The 12562-nt window shown below is 38.1% G+C and overlaps 1 protein-coding gene across 8 annotated transcripts in view; it reads right to left on the reverse strand.

Moving 5' to 3' along the window:
• The window catches only part of UTRN (utrophin), a 275914-nt gene that overhangs the window by 12825 nt on the left and 250527 nt on the right, over positions 1-12562 (reverse strand). For 7 of the 8 annotated variants that reach the window (XM_075146239.1, XM_075146238.1, XM_075146237.1 and 4 more), the window contains 3 exons: positions 11759-11824; positions 2794-2952; positions 2169-2412 (listed from right to left, as the gene is read on the reverse strand). In XM_075146239.1, coding sequence (XP_075002340.1) covers positions 2169-2412; positions 2794-2952; positions 11759-11824 — 469 coding nt within the window. Of the gene's footprint in view, positions 1-2168; positions 2413-2793; positions 2953-10197; positions 10223-11758; positions 11825-12562 lie in introns of those variants that run through there. The other variant, XM_075146240.1, reaches the window with a different exon arrangement.

Consider the following 12562-nt stretch of genomic DNA (forward strand, 5'->3'; position numbering starts at 1 on the left):
TATCCACTAAAAAGTAAATGGGACAGCCAATAAAAGCAAAAGAAAGAAAGAAATATACTTAGATCCTCAGTTGGCTTCTGAAAAAGTCCTTCCTCAAGCAGTGAAAGAGGTAAAGACTTTCATAGACTGTGAATGGCCTAGGTGACAGAAAAACAAACATGCTGAAGAGCGGTCATTTTTTCAGAAAGTTAAGGGGACAGTAATGGGATTCAGTGCTGCTTCATAATTGTATTAATGTCAAAATAAAGAAGTTCCAAAGAACATATACTAAAAATATGAGTTATTTACAATTTCTGAATCCCCTTCAGGGGAGTAGCTTCAGCATCCTTGGAGACAGCCTGCAAAAAGTCTGCTTAGTGGCAGGTCAAAAAAACCCTGCTAAATAAAGTAAGGATGCGTATTGAGGCATATTGAAAAGTCACAGATATAAAAGCAATAATGCAGACCTTCTCATATAATTGACTTCATACCCGCCCCTCCATTAAAAGACAGAGGAGAAACAGGAACAGCTTTGGGAATGGCACTTGGAATAATGAGAAGCACGCATGACTCCCACAGAGAGGGGAGACTTCGGACAGGAAGCAGAAGAGCAACATAGTTAATGAGGTGTAAACAATCAGAAATATTGAAAAAAGTCTATTCTTCTACTTACCCTATCAGAAACCACAAATTGCAGAATGCCCAGAAAAATCCAAAGGCAGAGCTGATAAGAAGAAACTACTGCCGCCCCGCCCGCTTAATCACAACACACATGTATACCCTAAAGGTCTTACTAAGAATGTTACAAGAATACAGAAAAGATTACAAAATTATAAGATTAGCCACAGCTACATTAGAAAAAGGAAAGTTTTAAAGGGTGAACATGTTCCTGCTTTAAGCACTAAGCTGAAAGTGACTGTGGGTTTGGCAGAACTTCTGTTTCTATTCTACAGCTGTTTCTTTGCAGATTTTAAAACCTTCTCTGAAACACCTAGTATTGCCCAGAGTTCTCAGGATACTTACTTCATGAATGATTGTTGACAGTGGCATCAGTTGTCATCTTCCCTGTTAAATATTTAAGCTACTCAAATACTGATTAAAGATGCTAGGACGACAGCAATAACAACAAAAATACTCTGCTAGAGGGGTACGGAAGCCATTGGAACAGATGCATCTTATTGCTATTCAGCCAAATCTGCCTAGAAAAATGACAAAGTCGGCCAGTGAAACAAACAAAAAATAATCTTTATCGCTGTGATAAGAGTATCATCTACAGCAGGAACTTATGCCACTTTGATACCTGGTTTATGTGGTCTGTTTCTTGGCTTAGGTAAATCCTCTACTACGTACAGCCAGCCACCTGACTCATGGAAGGCAGGAATCATTTGCCTTACTGGACTCTGACCCAAATGTAACAATTAGGAGGAAACATTCACACAGATTTCTCTTCATCTTTCAAGCTTCCACACATGATGCAGTACAAACTAACATCTCTAACAGCACTTTGTAGATGTTGCTGCTATTATTTTTATAATCTAGATGTGCATATGCTGACTTCAAAACAATCAACATTTCTTCCCCCAACAAAGAAACCCTACAATCTCTAGCTACGGACATTTGCTAGAAGGCTCTTGCCTCCAGCATTACTTGTGCGCAGACCATTTTGCTGTAGCTTATTGGTCTAAATATGCCGCTCAAGAGGAACTGGATTTTTAACAGAATGAATTGCTCCTTTGCATTTTCAGACGTATCTTTGGCCATCTGTCTTTGGCATGCTAAGAAAGATTTCAGTGGCTAACCATGGCAACAAATAAACAAATTATTTAAGGAAAGATTGGAAAACTGAAGTCAAATACAGGGTGCGACGGCACCACTACTTGGAATAGGGTATATATTTTCTTCCCCCTGCTTTTTAATTCATGAAAAACTATTGCACTTGTGTTATTCTCAGTGTTTTGTAAGTCACCATGATCACTTCAGCACTTGTAATCATCTTGTACTCATTTGACTTTCACCATGGTTTATACTAGATGGTAGGAAAAAATCTCTCTTCATCCTAGAAATGACCGAGCGCAACAGACCAAGCTAGCGTGGTGAAAATATCTGCAGTAAAATTCCAATGACTTTGTTCCACCACGAAATTCATCGTGCAGAAACAACATGGGGGAAAGACATTAGTGTATATCTACCTGCTCAAGTAGCTGCCGTAGCCGGTGAAGCTGAGACTCCAATTGTTTATTGTGATCTTCCAATATTTGCATCCTTGCTTCCAGGCGACCTTTATGTTGCCTCAGGAGTTTAGCTTCAGCAATGAGCTCAGCATCTTCAGAAGCATGCTGAGGTGATACAACAGAGTCAGGAGGTGATGCAAGAGGGTTTATTCCTCTCCGAAGATGTTGCTCCTTTAGTTGCTCATATTCTATCTGCAGACTCCTGGCATATTGAAAAGAGGAGGAGAATGATCGACTTAATCAAGCAAATTAAAATAAAAAACGTCCTTAGATCAAACGATGTTATCATCACCTCCAACTACAGACCATAAGTAGCTCATACAAAGACAACATCTTGACTTCTGGTAAAACAATAAAGTAGAGGTGAAACGAAGGTATTTTATTACAGACCCACCCTCTTCCACCTAACAGAGTCAGGCTATGCATGACATATGCTTTGATTGATTTTTTTTTTTTTTTTTTGCGCTAAAATCATGACTCCTAGGTCCATCTCTTCTCATCTCCGACAACTATACATAATACATGCATGGCTCAAACAACGATGAGGTGACAATTCAGACACCAGGTAGGATGATTATGAGACCTTTGCTCTTCCTCGAGGTCAGCAATGATACGCTCCAACTCTCCTCGTTCTTCCTTTTCCACTGACTTGAGTATCTGAGCAGGACTCTGTGGCTGACTCACAGGCGACTCTCCTCCCAGCGTCTGACAATACTGCTGGATAAGGGCATGCTCATCCTCTCTAGAGCAATAAAACAACATAGATAAAGACAGAGCAGTAAAACATTTATTATGTGAGCAAACACCTTTGTCAAGCTGAGGGGTTTTGTTTGTTTATGAAAGAGGACTAAGAGAACAGGAAATAAGCCTGCAAGAATCTAGTACATAAGTATCAGATGTGTGTGTCAGCAAATCATATTAAAATTTTTATGAGTTTTTTCTAAAAAACATACTGCAAAAAAAGCCATATAAACATACGATGCACAGGAAAAAGAAGATTGATCTGTAGCAGTGTAGAAGACTGGTTTACTTTCATGTATGCATAAAGAACAAATGCTGCTGGTGGTTTGAAAAGAAATAGTGAAAGCAAGAATCTGAGATAATACAAACCAAAAATGACTGATTTGAAATGCTTTAAAAATAAATAAACCCAGACAAGCTATCTGATAGTTCCTTTTTTTTTTTTGACCATAAGTAGGTGACATTTTTAATACTCTTTAGGAGATAATTGTAGTGTGCCCAATTTACCTAATAAAATCAGAGAGAAAAAAATCCCCACAGAATTCTTCAAGAAGTCATAGAGTAATGAATCATCAGGTATCTAGCTAACACTGTGCACTGCACAAAGGGACTGACAATGCTGCAAAAATAATGCTATAGGTTTTGAATTAGCATTATATTTCCAGGGTTTTTTTCCTGTTTTGATATACACATGCAATAACTTGAAACTCTTCAAGGGTAGCGGATCTCCTCCTCCTTACAGATTCGGGGATAGAAATAAACTATAATACTCTCCTCCTCCTGACTCACATAGAAATTACCTTCTGGTAAGGAGATACAGAAGTCCTGACACTTTCAACTATGCTATAACGTCCAAATGACTTTGCTCGTTTGTATAGGTGTGCCTTTCTTCCCCAGTTGCTAGCTTTTCTCCGAAAGTCAAGTCAGATGGATAGACAGTGAAGGATACCATGTCCTAAAAATAGTTCACTTGCTAGCTTACTCAAGAACGATAAATCAGCAGCAGAAAAACATATAGAATCATAGAATCATTAAGATTGGAAAAGACCTCTAAGATCATCGAGTCCAACCATCAACCCAACACCACCATGACCACTACACCATGTCCCTAAGCGCCTCACCTACACGTCTTTTAAATACTTCCAGGGATGGTGACTCAACCACTTCCCTGGGCAGCCTGTTCCAAGGCCTGACCACTCTTTCAGTAAAGAAATTTCTCCTAATGTCCAATCTAAACCTCCCTTGGCGCAACTTGAGGCCATTTCCTCTTGTCCTATCGCCAGTTACTTGGCAGAAGAGACCAACACCCACCTCACTACAACCTCCTTTCAGGTAGTTGTAGAGCGCGATGAGGTCTCCCCTCAGCCTCCTCTTCTCCAGGCTAAACAACCCCAGTTCCCTCAGCCGCTCCTCATAAGGCTTGTGCTCCAGGCCCTTCACCAGCTTCGTTGCCCTCCTCTGGACACGCGCCAACACCTCCATGTCTTTCTTGTAGCGAGGGGCCCAAAACTGAACACAGGATTCGAGGTGAGGCCTCACCAGTGCCGAGTACAGGGGCACGATCACCTCCCTATTCCTGCTGGCCACACTATTTCTGATACAGGCCAGGATGCCGTTGGCCTTCTTGGCCACCTGGGCACACTGCTGGCTCATGTTCAGCCAGCTGTCAGCCAGCACCCCCAGGTCCTTTTCCTCTGGGCAGCTTTCCAGCCACTCTTCCCCAAGCCTGTAGCGTTGCCTGGGGTTGTTGTGACCCAAGTGCAGGACCCGGCACTTGGCCTTGTTGAACCTCATACAGTTGGCCTCGGCCCATCGATCCAGCCTGTCCAGGTCCCTCTGCAGAGCCTTCCTACCCTCCAGCAGATCAACACTCCCGCCCTGCTTGGTGTCGTCTGCAGACTTACTGAGGGAGCACTCGATCCCCTCATACAGATCATTGATAAAGATATTGAACATACTATTGAATATACTATTCATGTTTTTAAGAGAGAAATTGCTGCAGAAGTATGGATACTGAAGAAAGCCCTCTTTAAATTCTCTTCTTTGCTTGACTACAAAACAGAGACTACTTTATGATACTGTGAAGTACTGTCCCTACAAACTTTATCCTAAAGATCTTCTACAGTTAAAGCATGGTCAATAACAGAGAGAAAAACACATGAGCAGTACACATACGCATATTCAGATTTAATTTAGAAAAGAGACTTCTTCATATTAAAAATATTTCTTGTGTTGACCTTTTTCCTACAATTGTTGGAAAGAAGGAGCTACGAATTCTGCTATTAACTGATTGTGGTCTGACATAATGAAAAGTATCCTCAAGGACTGCCTTTGAAAGCACATACAAAAAATAGGAAGTTCATTACATGCAAAGTATTTATTTTCCAAGTAAAAGTGTAATGGAGCTTTTCAAGAGGTTTTTTTAAATTTCTTGTCAGTCAATTTAACCTCTTTCATCACAAAAGATCCAAATGTACAGTCTCATTTGAATGAATAGTAAAACCAGTTATTTAGAAATGTATGCCCTGAAGGAAACAGAAGTTATTTCTGTGGTGAGAAATAATCTATAAACAAATGCATATACAAGTAAAACACATCAGGTGTTTTACAGGCCATGCACATGGATTGGGGTTTTTCTCAGAAATAAATTCAAGCTCTTGGGATAAAGGGAGCAAATGCGTGTGACAGGAACAAATGAGAGTTGCAAACATACTGTTTGTGTAATGGAAGACCCTATTTTATCCTGCTGAACCAAGATTTTTTGGTAGCTCAGTACATCAATACCAATTTAAAAGCAACACCAGTATTAGAAGCAAGCCAAAATAACCACAGATTTAATAAAAACTGATTCTTGGTGTCTCTCTCTTAGAAAAGCACTTCTATCATGCAGCAAAGTGATTTGGTTCTTTGTAGTACTGCTTAAGACCACCTTTTTACTGAAGACTAATCCTACAGTAGAACAACGAACTATTTCTTCTCAAGGATAACTATTCACTATCTACACAAAGCTATCATGTGGTCTTCCGCTTTCCGACTTGTCAATGAGATTTGAAAATCGAGACTATTACAATCAAGCAAATGTGCATCAAGTAACGCTATACACAAAAAACCCAAACCAAAACAAAAAAATTTATAGCCTGTGCCAGTTCTATCCACTTTAAAAGTTCATGCCATTCTATTCCACATAAGTTCATTTATGATATGAAGGTTAAAAACAGTCAGGTATGAAGACATCCTTCCACAGAGTTCTGGTTGCATATCACTTTCCTTCATCTTATCTTTTGTGATTAACTACTAGTTTGCAGAACATTTACATGTAAAATTGAAAAAGGAACCTAATTAGTGAGTTGTTCTGCTTTTAACAATGAGTCAATAATTTAAAGGAAATCACATACATTCACTTATTTCTTATCTGCCTTAGCTGTAGTCAGTACTATACCCATGAGAAAAAATGACAATATTGATCTTCCCATGCAAATGAATAAAGGTAATGAATTTTTCATTCAATACAGCTATATAATTAAAATATAATTGGGGTTGTATGTGCATTTAAGTCCCTCAAAAATATAGGGGATATCTGACAGTGTTAGCTGAAAAAGAAACAGAGCAGTGCTCCTTTTTTTTCCTTACCTACAGAAAAAAGCTTCTAACGGCTTTCTCTTTTTCACTACTTGAGTGACCTCAGGGAAACTCATCATCACTTCCTTTGTTATTTTGCATTAGTCTAGTTAAAATTAAAGCAAATGCTAGTGCAGTTAATGAAGTTTGGATCAGATCCGGATGTGATAATTAAAACCTCATGGTACTTCTCCATTCTTTAACCATCTTGATAAAAAACCCCCACCCCTTTGAACTAAATTTTTGCCGAAGTGATGTAACCCCTTTTGGGGCTTCAAACTCTGCGGCATATAGCAGGGCTTCTACAGCTCTGCAGAAACGTGCAGAATCCCCTCGCTGCGACCTAAACGGCTGCACTAAGCTGGGAAGTGCTGGGGATTCAGTGTCACATCTTTAGGGAGCACAGAAACAGCATGTTAACGCAGACTAGAGAGAGAACACAGCTTTATCAAAACACTGTTTGCATATTAATTTAAATGATACAGTGTAACTACACGTACAGCCTTCTTTTGTGCAAGGGTGTTGATGTTGTCAGGAAAGGTTCATGTGCTCAAGTAGTTTAGTCTGGTTATTTTAATTAGGCATCGAAAAGCTGCTCTCTACATTTTAAGATGATGAATTAGTTTATAAACTATGTAGGTCATCTGAAATTGATTTTTTTTTTAATAGGGCTCTGTAAAGCTGGATTTATTATATTTATTTGAATTTATTAAATTTGAATGTACAAGATTGTACATTAGGTGTAACCTCATTTTTTAATGAAACTTATAAACCAATTAAAGAAAGAGTTTACCCAGTAAATGCTTAGATACTTTTGTCTGTATTGTGGTCCAGTAGGTGAGATCAACACAGCTAAATACAAATTGTTCAAGAAGGATTCCAGATAATTTTACAGTTTGGACTCCCAGTTATTCAGTCCAGAGAAAATGTCATTTCCCTCCTCTCTCACTGGTTCAGAGTCTCAGAGTCTGCACTGGACAGACTGTGAATATTGACCGATCTTTTTTTAGAGATCCCACCTTGCAGCTGAGAGCAGGCTTTTTCACATGCTGGAAGAAGTGCCTAATAAAAGAAGTCTTCTGAAGGAAAAGTCTATTTTTACCATGTGTTCCACCTCTGGTCTGCCTTGCAAAATTACTGGTTCAAAAAACCTGAACCTTGAACCTGCACCAGCAAACCTCATGACTGTAATTAAGACAGATTCATTAGTAGTGCAGGAGTCCCAGGACAGGGCTTCAAAATGATCTACAACATAAGGGAGTGACACATGCTTTATGGCACACAAACACTTTCATTTTGAGAATCTGGGACTCTCTTCTGCAGAATTGGTTGGAGATGGCAATCAGCAACCAAAATAAAAGCACAACATCAAAATAAATTTGTCATCCTTTCTTGGTGGTTATTCTCCTGAAGACCCTGAGTGCTTCGAGAAAAAGCTAGAGAAGTACACAAAGTCCTTCAATAGCAGAGACTGCAGTTCCTTTTCAGCATTTCACCATAGTAGAAAGCAGTAAAAATGACATCCCAGGAGGTCAGATTTGAAAGAAGTACATCTCAAAGGAAAAGAACATCCCAACAAAGAAACCCAGGGAAAATGGCCTTTGAAATATCCTATTCTTTTTGTGGATATATATTTTCAAGAGGTCTATTCCAAAACATGCATTATGCATGGAGGAAGCAAGAGGCAAATACATTGCATGCAACTTCCCTTGCATCAAGACTATGCTGTGAAAAATTCTGATTTCCTGACAGTCACTTTTCATCAGTGTATTATTTTATCTGATTAAGAAAACTGATTGTTAAATTAGATTTCAGATAGTAAGATGTGGGTATTTGTGATCCTCTTTCATTGATCATTTTCATTTTTCCTGTGGCTCTCACACTAAGCACCATGCATTCTAGTCCAAATACCTTAGCCTACTAACGCTATGAGAAATATTAGAATAAGGTTCAAGAAGGTACTTCAAAATGCTTTGTCTTTAACTTACTTGTTCTTCTCCTAATTTTATAATAATGTGGAACTAATTTCTTATTGTCACAAGATGCCTTTTAACCACTTATATCATGTCAAAGCATTCAGGTACTACATACTGGGGCTCCAGTTTGACTTACGACACATTGAGTGGCAGTGCCAGCTAAAAGTACCATTGGCTTTCACCGCTTGTTTCTACTCCTGCACCCGAGTGCACAGCTCCCTGACAAGTAAAATTTCAGATATGTTCCAACTCTGCCTTCAGATGAATGTGAAATGGCATCAACAGTGCTGCAGACATGAAGATGACTGGTAGTAAAGGCATTAATCAGAAAACAGCTATTAAACATTCACATTTATGCAGAAATTATTTACACTATGTCCAGTGGACTTAACTTCAGTATGGGCTAGATAGGAGAGTTTGTACGTTACAGGAATAAGAGGGTTACATTCTTGTCCTATTTTCCTAACAAATGTTTTTTGTCTTTTCATTCTACTACACCATGATTTGTCAAATTGTGAGGCATAGCTTTCTGTTAGGGACACTATTTATCATCCTTTGCTGCAAAGTCTTCATTTTTTCCTTATGCTCATCTTCACTTGTGAAGAGGCCAGTCTGCTTTTAAGATATGGATGTTTTCGCATGAATTAAAGCTAAAGAAAATCCATCACAACAGTCTAGCCTAAACATCTAGAGCTCCCTAATGTATGGAGAAGATGACATGAAGGAAAAACATTTTTGTTCAATGTATTTATATCAGAAAACTCATGCATGAGAGCATTAGAATATTTGTTAAGAAGCTGGACATACTACAGTAGAGATTACGAATTTTTTTGCTATCTAGAAATATTTTTCCAGTTGAGGAAAATGTGTTTTTTAATGGAATTAACATACCCTTAGGGGAGGGTTAAAAAAGCTTAGTTAGGGAGGTAGGAGAAGTCATAATGACATTCAAGACAACAGGATAGTTAAAACCAAGAAATTTCTTTGAAGAATGTTTTCTTAACCTAATGGCATACTGCAGAACATTCCTGCAAAAAACTCATGAACTGATGGCAGAAGTTTTCTTATTGTCATTCAAATGTGGAAGACTTCTTACACATACTCTTCGGAGCACGAAGAGTGTTAAAAGTATTGTTGATGAACTTGTTAACCTGACAAGACCAAAGCAGTAACTTTCCAATATTAAGTGCAACTATGCCTCTCTTCTAGGTTCACAGTTAACTGAAGGACTCTCAAGGACCGATAAAAATAAGATCACAGAACAGAAATCCAATTACAAGAAGCAGAAAATTTGCTTTCCAAACCAGTGATCATCTCCTGAAGGTTTGAAAGAATACCATAGGAAAATGAGATTTTGCTCAGATAGGTTTACAGCAGGGGCATCAGAGCTGAAAAAATGTGCATCCAAATTTCAAATTGCTCCTTCAAATTCAGTCTATAAAGAATGGTTACACCACACTCATTCCTATGTCAAACTGCATTTAAACAATAAGAATAGAGCTGAACTATAATCCTGAACTTCCAATGTTCCAGCTGTAGGCGACTTATGATCCAAACTGGGATCCAAACTTCACAGCTGTGTAGATTCCTGCAATAGTTTAACTCCAAACTTCAAGCCATAGTTCAGAATTTTTTGAGTACTTCAGTATGTACCTTAATGAAAGCATGCATTATTATCTGCAAATAAAACAGAAAGTGCCATTTGGTACAGAAGTTACTTTCTTGTCCTCCCTGGCCTCTAAATCTCTGCATATTTTGTTTGTGTAACAGTCCCCTTTTGACAAACAGGACTGAGACCCAATTTCAGAAGTCCCTCTCACACGTTGGTACGGAAGTTCACTATGTTATTCTTTTTCTTAAAATAAAGGTCATTTTCATAGGTGAACAGGGAAATTGCATTAAAATCAACAGCTAATTTGCCAGTAAAAATTAAGCGTATATACCCCCCCCTTTTACCATTGGGATAGACGGTTGTTTGGTCTTTGTATATGAATAGACTCATTAATTGCAAAATAAACAACTCGATCAAATGTATAAGCATTTAGCTGCTTTCAAGTTTTCAGCTTTCCCTGCCAAGCGGCAGTATGTTTTCTCTTTTTTTTTTTTTTTTGAAGGGAAATCAAAAGGGAATAGTTTGGCTGCATTTCTGTCATTAGTGAGCCTACCAATGACAGAAACACAAGAAAACATTTACATATGAAAAAAGTTTTATTATTTATGTAAGTAGATTTAATTAAGCAATAAAGAGGAAACATTTAAAGGTGATCACAAGTGCTTCCCTGAAGCAAAATATTTTAAATCTCAAATTGTTAGTACATTCATAGGTAGAATAATTTCATTATTAGATTTTAAAACAGTAAATTAAAGTACTATTGAGAACAATAGCATTTCCTAAACAAAGCTGAACAAGAACAATTTCTGTTTCCTCTTCAAAAAAGCTGATGACATCCATTAATAACTTAAAAGAGGCAGAGTTCTACTACACTGATTTAATGAACAGAACGGATGATACAGTGAGGTTAAAACATTCCATGTATACATGTTCCATGTATTTCTACAATGAGAAAAATCGTATTTAATTCATCAGTAATTTAACGGGTTCTATGCTTTCCAGGCTCATCAATGCATTTTAATGTAGGCTTTTACGGTAAGTGTGACACACAATTCAAAAAAGAAAATGGCATTGATAAAATTAATGTGGGGCTATGTTTATATCCCCAAGTACAAACAGATGGATCAGCAGCCTCCAAACTGAAGTCTAGCAAGAAGTAGCAACGCTCTTCTGGCTCTGCAGAACCTTCAATACAGATGATTTTTTTTTCAATGACAAAAATTGTTCTGGGAGATAGAACAAGCTATCGACCCACTCCATTGTCCACTTTGGCACAGAAGGATTTCTCTTCCAATCTGATAAAAGCAGAAAAGGACTACAAACTAGAACCTATAGAGCTGTGACTTTTTTCCAGTCATATGAAATATCCTCCCTTTTGAAGCGGAATGGCTGACAAATGTAGAGTTCCCTTACATCATCAAATGAACATCACCAATTTCTACAACTGGTGGTTGGAATAATGAAATTTATGCAGGCATCCTTAGTGTCATACTTATTAGCTACTTTCCCTGGGACTAAATCCTGTGTTACAACTTATGAAGATGATACCATGCAGCTATAACCAAAGCTCCTGGCAGCCTTAACAAGTGTGAGTTACTTACACGCTTCCTGTGGTGGAGCTACTGTCCGTGAGGAAGGAGCCATTGGTCCTTTCCATCTGCGCGAGCCTGAAAGGCAGGGAAAGACCATGACTTTCAGAGACTGCACAATTCAAACAGAAGCACTGTGAAGATCAATTCTACTTAGAAACAGCTCAGATATGGCAATCTTGGTATAAACAGGAATAAACTCCTAGATTTTGTGACAGAAACCTATAATCCAGAGGACTTTTATGAGAAACTTGTGCTATGATTAACTAATTCTACTTGCCAAGCAACAAAGAACAAGTATATTTTCTATCTCTAGTATAATTATCATTAGCACCACCACAACTCTCATGGTAAAATTAGTTAAAGAGATGTTTTCGCAGATGGTTTTCTTTTTGAATTCTATAAAGCTGGACTAACAAAAGAGGATAAATACTTTTTAAATACAGCACATGCAACATCTGAAATTATGCTTGGCAAATAACATCACACTGTGGACAGACAAGTCCTGGAAAACAACACAAAACCCAGTGTAATTACAGGGAGTCCTGGCCTATGGTTCTCATTTGGAAGGAATTAATCTAAAAGGACTGGATTAGTATACATATAAGGCCCCACTGCTCTAAAATTGCAGCAGAAATTTTCTATCTATTCAATTTTCTACGTAAGACACATTATCTACATAAGACACACACATAAAAATCTAGGAACACTCAATGCTGTGCACATACACTGGACTGCACCAAATACAGCTATTTCCTTTACTATAAAGGTATCTTAATTTCACATATATTTTTGCAAGTGTGTTATGCATTATTA

The sequence above is a fragment of the Calonectris borealis genome, chromosome 3 (genome assembly GCF_964195595.1).
Source record: "Calonectris borealis chromosome 3, bCalBor7.hap1.2, whole genome shotgun sequence".
Taxonomy (NCBI): domain Eukaryota; kingdom Metazoa; phylum Chordata; class Aves; order Procellariiformes; family Procellariidae; genus Calonectris; species Calonectris borealis.